The following is a 13,782-nucleotide window of genomic DNA, read 5'->3' as shown; positions in this document are numbered from 1 at the left end:
TATTCTATATATAAACCCCCCGAACCCCTCAATTAGATTCCAGTCTGTAACTCACTCCCGGGTATCTGTTATTCTAAATATAAACCCCCCGAACCCCTCGATTAGATTCCAGTCTGTAACTCACTCCCGGGTATCTGTTATTCTGTATATAAACCCCCCGAACCCCTCGATTAGATTCCAGTCTGTAACTCACTCCCGGGTATCTCTTATTCTATATATAAACCCCCGAACCCCTCGATTAGATTCCAGCCTGTAACTCACTCCCGGGTATCTGTTATTCTGTATATAACCCCCCCCCGAACCCCTCAATTAGATCCCAGACTGTACCTCTCTCCTGGGTATCTGTTATTCTAAATATAAACCCCCCGAACCCCTCGATTAGATCCCAGACTGTACCTCCCTCCCGGGTATCTGTTATTCTATATATAAACCCCCCGAACCCCTCGATTAGATCCCATACTGTAACTCACTCCTGGGTATCTGTTATTCTATATATAACCCCCCCGAACCCCTCGATTAGATCCCAGACTGTAACTCACTCCCGGGTATCTGTTATTCTATATATAAACCCCCCGAACCCCTCGATTAGATCCCAGACTGTAACTCACTCCCGGGTATCTGTTATTCTATATATAAACCCCCCGAACCCCTCGATTAGATCCCAGACTGTAACTCACTCCCGGGTATCTGTTATTCTATATATAAACCCCCCGAACCCCTCGATTAGATCCCAGACTGTACCTCTCTCCTGGGTATCTGTTGTCTTGCCTGCCTACAATACACTCAGCTGAAACACAGGAGCATGTTGTGATGTCATGTGGATATACTGCCATGTATTTGTGATGTAACAGAACACGGTTTGAAACTGTTGAGTTTTTAAAATTCTGCTACTAAAATGTGTTTTATTTTGTGGGAGGGGGCGGCAGAAGTCTCCCAAGCACAAAATGTTGGTTGAGGCGAATAGCACAGATATATTTAAGGGGAAGCTGGATAAACACATGAGGGAGAAAGGAATAAAAGGGTATGTTGATACAACACCAACTTACATTTATACAGCGCCGTTAACGTAGTAAAACGTCCCCAAGGCACTTCACAGGAGCGTAAATCAGACTCCGAGCCACATGAGGAGATATTAGGACAGGTGACCAAAAGCTTGGTCAAAGAGGGAGGTTTTAAGGAGAGTCTTAGAGGAGGAGAGAGTGGCGGAGAGGTTTAGGGAGGGAATTCCAGAGCTTCGGGCCGAGGCAGCTGAAGGCACGGCCGCCAATGGTGGAGGGATGGGAATTGGGGGATGGACAAGAGGCCAGAATTGGAGCAGCGCAGAGATCTGGGAGGGTTCTAGAGCTGGAGGTGGTTCACAGAGATAGGGAGAGGGGGCGAGGGCCATGGAGGGATTTGAACACGAGGATGAGAATTTTAAATTCGAGGGGTTGCCGGACCGGGAGCCAATGTAGGTCAGCGAGCACTGGGGGTGATGGGTGAATGGGAATTGGTGCGAGTTAGGATACGGTCAATCGCAGATGTACAGCTTGGAGACAGTAACTAGAATGAATCGACTGGGAGAGAATCGTAGAATGATACAGCACAGAAAGAGGCCGTTCAGCCCATCCGATCCCTCATGCTCCACATGAGCCTCCTCCCTCCCTACTTCATCTCACCCTATCAGCATCTCCTTCTATTCCTTTCTCCCTCATGTACTTATCCAGCTTCCCTTTAAAGCCATCACCAAGACCGCCCACTTCCACCTCTGTAACATCGCCCGTCTCCGCCCCTGCCTCGGCTCATCTGCTGCCGAAACCCTCATCTACCCCCTTTGTTACCTCTGGACTTGACTATTCCAATGCTCTCCCGGCCAGTCTCTCATCTTCCACCCTCCAAAACTCTGCTGCCAATATCCTGACTCGCACCGAGTCCCGTTCGCCCACCGCCCATCGCCCCTGTGCTCGCTGACCTACACTAACTCCCAGTCCGGCAACGCCTCAATTTAAAAATTCATATCCTTGTTTTCAAATCCTTCCATGGCCTCGCCCCCTCCCTATCTCTGTAACCTCCTCCAGCCCTACAAGATCTATGCGCTCCTCCTTCTGGCCTCCTGCGCATCCCCGATTTTAATATTTGGCGGCCGTGCCTACTGCCACCTAGGCCCTAAGCTCGGGAATTCCCTCCCGAAATCTCTCCGCCTCTCTCTCCTCCTTTAAGATGCTCCCGAAAACCCCTGCCCAAGCTTTTGGTCACCTGTCCTAAAGATCTCCTTCTGTGGCTCGGTGTCAAACTTTGATTTACGTTCCTGTAAAGTTCCTTGGGACATTTTATTACGTTAAAGGTGCTATATAAATGCAAGTTGATTTTATTGTTGTTAAATCCATCTACACTATTCCCCTCAACCACTCCCTGTGTTAGTGAGTTCCACCTTCTCACCACTCTCTGGGTAAAGAAGTTTCTCCTGAATTCCCTATTGGATTTATTAGTGACCATCTTATATTTATGGCCCCCTAGTTCTGGTCTCTCCCACAAGTGGAAACATCTTCTCTACGTCAACCCTATCAAACCCCTTTCATTATCTTAAAGACCTCGATCAGGTCACCCCTCAGCCTTCTCTTTTCTAGAGAAAAGAGCCCCAGCCCGTTCCGTCTTTCCTGATAGTGAGAACCTCTCAATTCTGGTATCATCCTTGTAAGAACAAGGGGAATAATCTTAAAATTAGAGCCAGACCATTCTGGAGTGAAATCAGGCAGCACTTTTTCACACACAGGGTAGTGGAAATCTGGAATTCCCTCCCCCAAATGGCTGCGGATGCTGGGGGATAATTGAAATTTTCAAGACAGAGATAGTTTGATTTTTGTTGGGTTAGGGTATCAAGGGATATGGAGCAAAGGGAGTTAAATGGAGTTAAGGTATCGATCAACCACAATCTAATGGAATGGCAGAACAGGCTCGAGGGGCTGAATGGCCTCCTCCTGTTCCTATGCCACATTACCCACCCACTGTCCACAGATGTTCTGGTCTCCACAGAGGTGAAGCTCCTGTGCAAGAGTATTATTCTGTATGCAACACACTCCTGTTCACATCATGTTATCGCTGTGTAGAGACAACGTCGAAGCTGGAAAGGGCGTTCGTGTGGTTTTCGAGTGAGAGCAGAATCTGGCTGGGTTGCGATGCCCTCGTGGTTCAGTATCCGGACAACCCAACGACAAGTTGCATTCATGTAGCGCCTTTAACGTAGTAAAACGTCCCAAAACCGCTTCACAGGAGCGTTATCAGACAGAATTTGACACTGAGCCAAATAAGGAGATATTAGGACAGGCTTGGTCAAAGAGGGAGGTTTTAAGGAGCGTCTTAAAGGAGGGGAGAGAGGCGGAGAGGTTTAGGGAGGGAATTCCAGAGCTTAGGGCCGAGGCGGCTGAAGGCACGGCCGCCAATGGCGGAACGAGGGAAATCGGGGGGACGGACAAGAGGCCGGAATTGGAGGGTCGTAGGAGGTTACAGAGATTGGGAGGGAGGGGGTTCTGGGCGCTCACGGTCCGGGTTCGCACACGAAGGGTGATATTCCAGAGGGCAGCTGGTACCAGAGGATCCCGAACCCTGGGCAAAAGGCAGCACACCTTCAGGGAGAGGAGAGATGGTGGTGAAAATTGGGGGCCAACTTTCACCATGGGTGGGAATCTCTGCAGCAGGCTCCTCCTCCACTCCGCCAGAGGGCGCCAGCGGGAGGGCGCCCACGTGAACGCGCACGCAACGCGTGGCGCCCCGCGACGGGCCGCGCCTTCACGAGTCAGGCCGCTGCTGCGCATGCTCGGCGCTGGCCCTCCGAATCGGGTGGGAGCTGCGCATGCTCGGTGACTGCGCGCCCCCCGCCCCCCCCCCCGGGTCGGTGTTTGTGCGCATGCTCAAGGGGGCGGGCCGGAGGGAGGCTGAGCTGCCATGGCGGCGCTGAAGGAGCAGGCACGTGGGCTGTTCGCCGAGAGCGTCAGAAGCGCCCTGGAGGCCTGGCCCGCCTTACAGGTGGAGTGGGGCGAGGCTGCGGAGAAGGCCGGGGTGGGAGAGAGGGAGGCGGGCGCGACCAAAGGGAACACACGCGGCGAGCGGAGCCGAGCCGAGCCGAGCCGAGGGTGGGGATCAGGCCCGACACAAGATGGCGGCGCGGCCATCACCGCCGGAGGCGTTTCCAGGAAGTGACGTTTTTGCAGGAAGTGGTATTACGTCACCGGTCATTAACGCGGAAGTGCCTTCACTGTCTTGTGAAATGTTGTCACGTGGTCTGTGGGCCAAGCTGGCAGTGAGTTTGTGCACAGGGAGATCCCACAAACAGCAAATGAGGTGGAGGAGGAGCCGAGAGCCGAGAAGCTGCTTCTGGTGGAGTTGGTTGGGGCTGTGGGGAAACTCCCAGCTGGTGTCTGTCAGCCTGGGTTCAGAGGGTCTCACACTCAGCAGGTCGTGGGTTTGAGCCCCGTAATCCAGGCTGACACCGAGGGAGGGAGGGTCAGCGCTGAGGGAGCGCCGCACTGTCGGAGGGTCAGTACTGAGGGAGCACCGCGCTGTCGGAGGGTCAGTACTGAGGGAGCACCGCGCTGTCGGAGGGTCAGTACTGAGGGAGCACCGCACCGTCGGAGGGTCAGTACTGAGGGAGCACCGCGCTGTCGGAGGGTCAGTACTGAGGGAGCACCGCACCGTCGGAGGGCCAGTACTGAGGGAGCGCCGCACTGTCGGAGGGTCAGTACTGAGGGAGTGCCGCGCTGTCGGAGGGTCAGTACTGAGGGAGCGCCGCACCGTCGGAGGGTCAGTACTGAGGGAGCGCCGCACCGTTGGAGGGTCAGTACTGAGGGAGCACCGCACTGTCGGAGGGTCAGTACTGAGGGAGCGCCGCACTGTCGGAGGGGCCGTCTTTCGGATGAGATGTTAAACCGAGGCCCCGTCTGCCCCTCTCAGGTGGATGTAAAAGATCCCACGGCCACTATTGGAAGAAGAGCAGGGGGAGTTCTCCCCGGGGTCCTGGGGCCAATATTTATCCCTCAACCAACATCACTAAAAACAGATGATCTGGTCATTTATCACGTTGCTGTTTGTGGGATCTTGCTGTGCACAAATTGGCCGCCGCATCTCCCAACATTACAACAGTGACCACACTTCGAAAAGTACTTCATTGGCTGTGAAAGGGTTTGGGACGTCCTGAGGTGGTGAAAGGGGCTGTAGAAATGGAAGGTCTTTCTTTGTTGCCGAATTACAGGTGGCGGTGGAGAACGGGTTTGGCGGAGTTTACAGCCAACAGAAAGCGGACTGGATGGTTACTGCTGTGGCACAGTATTTGTACGACAATGGTAAGTAATGTCAGTACGTCAGAGGGTAAAAACACTGTCTCACTGTTTGCTGAGCGGCTGCAATATTTTTAACAATTATTAATCCAGTAACAATCTTGCCTCCGTACGAACCTCCTGTCAACTTTTTCCATTGGAAATTCCTGTGTCCACATTTAGAATGTGGAGGTGCTGCAGTACCTCGGTTGATGGGAGGGTGGCCGTTACAGTGTGATGTTTACATAGGCTGTTTCCATTGTAAATGTGGGCATAGGAATTTATAATGGTCATACCAAAATAAGGACAGGGTGCGTGACTTAAAAACGGGGATTGAATTCCATCCACAAGCCTTGCTTCAATTATCGCCCGACCTCTACCCTCACCTGTAGACTACACTTGGTCTTAACCCTTCCCCCCCCCCCCCCCCCCCCCCCGACCGTGTGTAACGCCACTGCAATATTACTAAAAATCTTGCATAGTGTGTGCACTTCCAGTCAGCAAACTTGACTTCCTGTTGTCACGATTTTGGTCACACTTTTCTGTCAACATTTACCATTGTAAATTGCCATGTCAACACGTAACATCCAATTTTGCTGTGTCAACCGTCACGGTGTAGTTGCTGGCTCTGGCCACTAGGTGGCTCCACGGTGCGATGTTTTCTGAAGTCTCTCTCCCCACCATATCCAGCACCGTGGGAGAATCTTCCCCGCACGGGACCACAGCGGTTCAAGAGGGCGGCGGCTCACCACCACCTTCTCGAGGGGCGACTCGAGTTGCCCTGCGCGGCCACTGTTTTCCCTCCTTTGCCGAAGGTGCTGATTCTGTACCCACGGGGCTCCCGATAGCTACTCGAGCCCGAGCAGCAAGTGTCACCCCCACGCCGGAGGGGCATCGGAACCGAGCTGAGTCCCGTCCACCCTGGACTCAGGAGGGGACTGGAATCTGCCTCAGGGTTTGGTTTCCTGATGGTCACCGCGTGAACCCCTGCTGGAAAGTGCATCTTAAGTGAGGACAGGATCGAGCTCAGCCTCTCGGGTGGGTAGGTAGGGCAGGGGGGGTGTGGATATACTCTGAAGACGATTGCCACCTGAGCTGACCCATTGAAGATTAGCCACTTGGGTGGGGTACTGGAGGGCATCGATGCCCAATGCAGATCACCAGGTGTCAAATTACCAGGTCAGGTTGCACAGACTCGGCTTGTATTCCCTCGAGTGTAGAAGATTAAGGGGTGATCTAATCGAGGGGTTTAAGATGATTAAAGGATTTGATCGGGTCGATGGAGAGAAACTATTTCCTCTGGTGGGGGGAGTCCAGAACAAGGGGGCAGAACCTTAAAATTAGAGCCAGGCCGTTCAGGGGTGATATCAGGAAGCATTTCTTCACACAAAGGGGGAGTGGGAATCTGGAACTCTCTTTCCCCCCCAAAAATAGCTGTGGAGGTCAGTTGAAAATTTCAAAACTGAGATTGATGAATTTTTGTTGGGTAAGGGTATCGAGGGTTACAGAACCAAGGCGGGTAAATGGAGTTAAGATACAGATCAGCCCTGATCTAATTAAATGGCGGAGTGGCCTCTCCCTGTTCCAGTGTTCCTTCAGGAGAGTAGACGAGAGGGTTGGAGGGAGGACACAGCATAAGGCTCCTTAATTTACTGTATTGTACTTTGCTTGTGTTCCCTGCACCACAGTTGACCTGGAGAGCGAGGAAGTGGAGGAGCTGATGGCTGACCTGATGTACAATGAATTTGACACGGTCATAGAAGACGGCAGTTTATCCGAGGTGAGAGGCTCGGCTCAGATCCTCAGCTCTCAGACGCTTGTGGGTGGTTTGCGGAGTCATTAAGTGTCAGTGATTCCCATCTTCGCCTTGCTGTTCGACGGCTGGGAGACCCACCGTTTTCCAGCTCACCGGTGTCCTGCCCCCCCCCCCGCGTGAGTTTGACAGCGGCCCCCCTCCCGTTTCAGTGGCCGCTCCCGGGGAGCCCGCGAGCATCTGGGGCAGGAAAGTGCAGCCAACGTCATGTCAGCAAATACCAAAGCGACATATGAAGCAGAACACCCAGTAGTGGCTGCTCGGTTTGACCCGAGTCACCACAGGGAGTGACAGCGAGGGCAAAATCAGATGGGGTGCGGTCAGCAAATCCCAACTTACGTTCCCTGCCCCCCCCCCAACAGATTGCACAGTAGGAGGCCGTTCGGCCCATCGTGGCCCTGCCGGCTCTTTGAAAGAGCTCTCCGATTTAGGCCCACTGCCCCCCTCCTCTTTCCCCGTCGCCCGTCAGATTTTTCCCTTTTCAAGTATTTATCCAATTCCCCTTTTGAAAGTTATTATTGAATCTGCTTCCACCGCCCTTTCAGGCAGCGAATTCCAGATCAGAACGACTCGCTGCGTAAAAAAAAAACATTCTCCTCACCTTCCCCCTGGCTCGTTTGCCAATTATCTTAAATCTGTGTCCTCTGGTTACCGACCCTCCTGCCACTGGAAACACTTTCTCCTTATTTACTCCATCAAAACCCCTCATGATTTTGAACACCTCGATTAAATCTCCCCTTAACCTTCTCTGCTCTAAGGAGAACAACCCCAGCTTCTCCAGCCTGTCCATTTTTTTTTAATGGCAGTCCTGGGGATGTGACGAGTAGAAGCAGGGTTGACGTCCCACAAGGACAGGGGGCAGGGAGGGAAGAGTCATTTTGGCCAGTTTCAGACGCGACACGACTATCCCAGTGCTCTCCCGCCCGGCCACCCACCCTCCGTAAACTCCAGCTCATCCAAAACTCTGCTGCCCCGTATCCTGACTCGCACCGAGTCCCGTTCACCCGTCACCCCCTGCACTCGCTGACCGACATCGGCTCCCGGTCGGGGAACGCCTCGATTTTAAAATTCTCATCCTGGTGTTCAAATCCCTCCCTGGCCCTCGCCCCCCCTCCCTATCTCTGTAACCTCCTCCAGCCCCTACAACCCTCCCAGATCTCTGCGCTCCTCCAATTCCGGCCTCTTGCACATCCCTCGATTCCCATCGCTCCGCCATTGGCGGCCGTGCCTTCAGCCGCCTCGGCCCTAAACTCTGGAATTCCCTCCCTAAACCTCTCCGCCTCTCTCTCCTCCTTTAAGACGCTCCTTAAAACCTCCCTCTTTGACCAAGCTTTTGGTCACCTGTCCTAATATCTCCTCATGTGGCTCGGGGTCTGATTTACGTTCCCGTGAAGCGCCTCGGGACGTTTTACTCCGTTAAAGGCGCTATATAAATGCAAGATTGTTGATGTTGTATAATGGGCCTCGGTGCCCCCGGGTTAGGGAGGGGGCAGCTCCTGCCAGGGGCTCCCATCCGCCAGCCCGGGTCCCTAACCCTCCCTCGCCCTCGGCACTTTTTCCCTTTCAGGTGGCCCGACAGATCTGGACCTTCTTCGGCCTGTGTCAGAGGGGTCGGGAGTCGGAGGTCAGGGGCCATATCCAACAGCTGGTGCAGAAGAAATGCAGCGTCAAGGTGAACGCAGTGCAGGGGAAAAGCTCGGGCGAGGGGGACGAGGACAGCGAGGAGGAGGAGGAGGAGGAGGAGGAGGCGGAGGAGGAGGCTACAGAAGTACGTTTAAAGCCCCTTTAATCAAAGAAATTTAACTTGACACTCATTCCGCTCAACCGGAGTCAGAGGTCGCGTTCAAAAATGTTAAGGTTGGGGGGGGGCTGCTCCCTCCCTCCCTCCCCTCCGCCCCCCCCCGATGGCTCAGCGGGGCGATGCCCTGCCCGGTGCGGCGAAGGCCTGATCCCAGGCTCTGTCCCCGGCCTGCGCGGAGCGAGCTGATCTCACGTTGGGGGTGGCCGGCAGTGGGTTCCTGGGCTGACGGGGTGGGAGGGGTAGGGGAGAGAGAGAGAGAGAGAGAGAGAGAGTGTCGGCCGGGGTTCCCGATCCCGGTCGCTGTCCAGTCACCCCTGCCGCAAAGTGCGTGGATGTGGTGCGAGGGCAGGTTCGGGCTTGGATGTGGTGCCCACGTGCAGGAATGCCCCCCTCCGCCCCCCCCTTGCCAATGCTCCCCCCTCCGCCCGGGCGTGGAGACCGGGCACTTGGTTGAAGTTGGCGATTCGGATCCGTGCCTCGGGGGGGAAAAGAGCAGAGAGAAGGGACCGTCCGAATGGAAGGGGGAATAAACCGGTTAGTCAGGTTAGCGCCTTTTCCCGCTTGGTGATGCCTCTTCTCTCTCCCCTTCACCAGGCCATGGACTGCGAGAGCCCCGCTGCCGGCTCCCCCTGCGGGAACCCGAGCCCCCGGTGCCAAACAGGCTCGGGCGCGGCCGCTCGCGAGGAGGAGGAGGAGCCACAGGACGGTTGGACGGTGGTACGGAGGAGAAAGAAGTAGAAGCTTTTAAACGTGGGCCGCCGTTCGCCGCCGCCGTGTGCCGTTCCCTCGCCTGGCAGGGGACGTATCGGAGGGAGGATTACACCCGACGCAGCAAGGAGCACGAAGGTAAAGAGGACAAGCGGCAGGCTCGGGGAATCTGCAATAAGAACGGCAAAAGTATCGGCGATACACGGCCTCTCGCGGAGAAGAGGCCGGTTAACCTTCCTCGGAACTGGGCACATCGACCTGTCTTTCCTCTCTCCTGCACCGATGCTCCCGCTGTAGACTTCCACATGGACTTGCATTGCTCACAGTGATCCGGATGACAGGCCGTTCTATACTGCTGGGAGTGTTACACCGTTAAACGCACAATGTATTATGTATTGCTGCTATGGTGGACCTGTGTTTAAACCATGCCTGTGCCTTTAAGGCCACAAAGTTTATTTGCTGTCAGTCGGAGTTCAGTTCCTGTTTGCTGAGGGGAGTTTGCAGATTAGCAGGTACTTGGCGCTCGAGGTGGCTCTCACTCTCGCCTCTGAGTCACGCTCCAGAGACTCGAGCCCGTAATCCAGGCCGACACTCTCAGTGCAGTGCAAAGGGAGCGCCGCGCCATCGGAGGGTCAGTACTGAGGGAGCGCCGCGCCGTTGGAGGGTCAGTACTGAGGGAGCGCCGCACTGTCGGAGGGTCAGTACTGAGGGAGCGCCGCACTGTCGGAGGGTCAGTACTGAGGGAGCGCCGCGCCGTCGGAGGGTCAGTACTGAGGGAGCGCCGCACTGTCGGAGGGTCAGTACTGAGGGAGGGCCGCGCCGTCGGAGGGTCAGTACTGAGGGAGCGTCTGAGGGCTGGCCCCGAGGGGGGCGCCGCGCTGTCGGAGGGGCCGTTGAGCCGAGGCCCGTTTTGAGCTGTTTTTTATTTCTCACCTTAACAACCTGACCTCATCTGAAGGGCAGGAGCTCGGGATTTACAAGCAGTCGCCATTCTATAGAAACGACCCTGAGAAATTAGCGCCTCATTGCTCTAAGGACGTGCCTATTTGGACCACTTCCCCACAGGGAGTGTGTAAACAGTGGCCTTAAAGGGACAGGCCAGGTTAAACACTGCTCCACTGTCGCAACCAAACTTGCTTCAGGTCCCCCAGCACCCATAAGCAATGCCACGGGAGCTCAGCTAGTTTTTCTATCTTTGTGCAAAGAGACGAGTCTCTCAGGTGATAGTTTGATTTCTCCCACTTTTTTCTCTCTCTCTCTCTCTCTCTCTCTCTCACACACTCACACGTTTCCTATTATAACAACACCTCAAGTTTCAGGTCTCCTCCCGTCTGGAGATTCCCGGCGATCTCCGCGCCAGAGTTGGTTGGGGGTCCCGGACAGGGAGGTGATTCGGAACGGTAAACGCTCCCCTGCCACGCGCACCACTCTGCTCCGGCTTAGCAGAGAGGAAGCTTGGCAGGGATCGTGCCACTGGATTAGATCGCAGGCCAGGCCTCCGCTGCGATGAAGGAGCCGCTGATGCCGCCAGATCAGCGGTGGGAAGGACAGAGCCGCCCTTTACCCTGTTTGTTCTGTTGTAAACCCTCCTCCGTTGTAATGCCCGAGAGGAATGCCAGGTAATCGCACTATGTGCTCGTGGTCTGAGACTGCCCGTCATTGCCGGGTCTGCAATTCGACTGTTTCCTGGTGTCGACCTCTCGCTGTGGGTCAGGTGCTGGCCGCTCTCCGGCCTCCCCCCTCCTGGCACTCACGTCGTTTATTTCACCGCACCGACTGACGGATGGACAGGGGGCAGAACCATGGACGTTTCCATCGGGGGGGAGAGGAGGCCGTTCGTCCCGTCACGTTCCGTGCCAGCTCTTTGCTCGAGCAAATCCAGAGCCGCAAATCTATATAAAAACATGTAACCAGTTGACGAACGGTGCAGTTGCGTGCCCAGACCAGGAGGTCGTGCGGAGGAGTGAGTTTCTGATGTCTCCCAAATCTTGTACATTGAAGAAAATTATATTAATTAACTAACTGTGACGACGGCAGAGGGAATTTACGAGTGGTAGTTAAATACAGGGCCCTGGAAAGTGGATGGACGGGCAGATATACAAATCTTGGATAACGGGTGGACAGAGAGATATTAAGGATACTCCCGTGAGTCACTGCTCTTGTTATCAGCGTCTCTGTTTACCACAGCAGGCTCTGTAACAAACCTGGTGTTAATTTGGAGATTTCCCCCGAGGCGGCGGCAGCAGCAGGCTGGTCCACGCCAAGCCAACGCGACTCTCCGCGGGTCACCTCCACGTTGCTCCGAGATGAGACATTGCGAGTCTACCGGCTCGTCGAAAGACCGAGAGTCGATCGGTAAGGACGGCAATTTAATTGGCAGTGGCCCGATCGGATTTCAGTTAGGAGAGACGGGATTAAAATCGGGAACTGAGGCAGCTTCTGTGTTCCACATTTATCTCCTTAAATAAATGTCACTGCACTTCCTGAGGCTGCGTCACCACCACGATCCCGTTTATTGAGGGGGGGTCTCACCACCACGATCCCGTTTATTGAGGGGGGGTCTCACCACCAGGATCCCGTTTATTGAGGGGGGGGGTCTCACCACCACGATCCCGTTTATTGAGGGGGGGATCTCACCACCACGATCCCATTTATTGAGGGGGGGTCTCACCACCACGATCCCGTTTATTGAGGGGGGGTCTCACCACCACGATCCCGTTTATTGAGGGGGGGGTCTCACCACCAGGATCCCGTTTATTGAGGGGGGGGTCTCACCATGCGGATCCTGTTTATTGAGGGGGGGGTCTCACCACCAGGATCCTGTTTATTGAGGGGGGGGTCTCACCTCCCGTTTATTGAGGGGGGGGGGGGTCGCATCACCAGGATCCTGTTTATTGAGGGGGGGGTCTCACCACCAGAATCCCGTTTATTGAGGGGGGGGTCTCACCACCAGAATCCCGTTTATTGAGGGGGGGTCTCACCACCAGGATCCCGTTTATTGAGGGTGGGGTCTCACCACCAGGATCCCGTTTATTGAGGGGGGGGTCTCACCACCACGATCCCGTTTATTGAGGGGGGGTCTCACCACCACGATCCCGTTTATTGAGGGGGGGTCTCACCACCACGATCCCGTTTATTGAGGGGGGGTCTCACCACCAGGATCCTGTTTATTGAGGGGGGGGTCTCACCACCAGAATCCCGTTTATTGAGGGGGGGGTCTCACCACCAGAATCCCGTTTATTGAGGGGGGGTCTCACCACCAGGATCCCGTTTATTGAGGGTGGGGTCTCACCACCAGGATCCCGTTTATTGAGGGGGGGGTCTCACCACCACGATCCCGTTTATTGAGGGGGGGTCTCACCACCACGATCCCGTTTATTGAGGGGGGGTCTCACCACCAGGATCCCGTTTATTGAGGGGGGGGGTCTCACCACCACGATCCCGTTTATTGAGGGGGGGGGTCTCACCACCACGATCCCGTTTATTGAGGGGGGGTCTCACCACCAGGATCCCGTTTATTGAGGGGGGGTCTCACCACCAGGATCCCGTTTATTGAGGGGGGGGGTCTCACCACCAGGATCCTGTTTATTGAGGGGGGGGTCTCACCTCCCGTTTATTGAGGGGGGGGGGTCGCATCACCAGGATCCCGTTTATTGAGGGGGGGGTCTCACCACCACGATCCCGTTTATTGAGGGGGGGTCTCACCACCAGGATCCCGTTTATTGAGGGGGGGGTCTCACCATGCGGATCCTGTTTATTGAGGGGGGGGTCTCACCACCAGGATCCTGTTTATTGAGGGGGGGTCTCACCTCCCGTTTATTGAGGGGGGGGGTCACATCACCAGGATCCTGTTTATTGAGGGGGGGGTCTCACCACCAGAATCCCGTTTATTGAGGGGGGGGTCTCACCACCAGAATCCCGTTTATTGAGGGGGGGTCTCACCACCCGGATCCCGTTTATTGAGGGGGGGGTCTCACCACCAGAATCCCGTTTATTGAGGGGGGGGTCTCACCACCAGAATCCCGTTTATTGAGGGGGGGGTCTCACCACCAGAATCCCGTTTATTGAGGGGGGGTCTCACCACCAGGATCCTGTTTATTGAGGGGGGGGGTCTCACCACCCGGATCCCGTTTATTGAGGGGGGGGTCTCACCACCAGGATCCCATTTTATT

General features: G+C 55.2%; 1 protein-coding gene across 1 annotated transcript; it reads left to right on the top strand.

Annotated features, from left to right (window-relative positions):
* Positions 1 to 3,871: 3,871 nt before the first annotated feature.
* On the top strand, positions 3,872 to 10,065 carry tsr2 (TSR2 ribosome maturation factor). Its single transcript, XM_067976184.1, has 5 exons — positions 3,872 to 4,002; positions 5,225 to 5,315; positions 6,977 to 7,068; positions 8,669 to 8,869; positions 9,497 to 10,065. Exons 1-5 carry the CDS (start codon positions 3,922 to 3,924, stop codon positions 9,638 to 9,640), a joined length of 609 nt encoding a protein of 202 aa, XP_067832285.1. The 5' UTR covers positions 3,872 to 3,921; the 3' UTR covers positions 9,641 to 10,065.
* Positions 10,066 to 13,782: the final 3,717 nt, after the last annotated feature.

The sequence above is a fragment of the Heptranchias perlo genome, chromosome 45 (genome assembly GCF_035084215.1).
Source record: "Heptranchias perlo isolate sHepPer1 chromosome 45, sHepPer1.hap1, whole genome shotgun sequence".
Lineage (NCBI taxonomy): Eukaryota > Metazoa > Chordata > Chondrichthyes > Hexanchiformes > Hexanchidae > Heptranchias > Heptranchias perlo.
The sequence above is the reverse complement of the archived record's forward strand: the minus strand, read 5'-3'. Positions and strand labels throughout refer to the sequence as shown.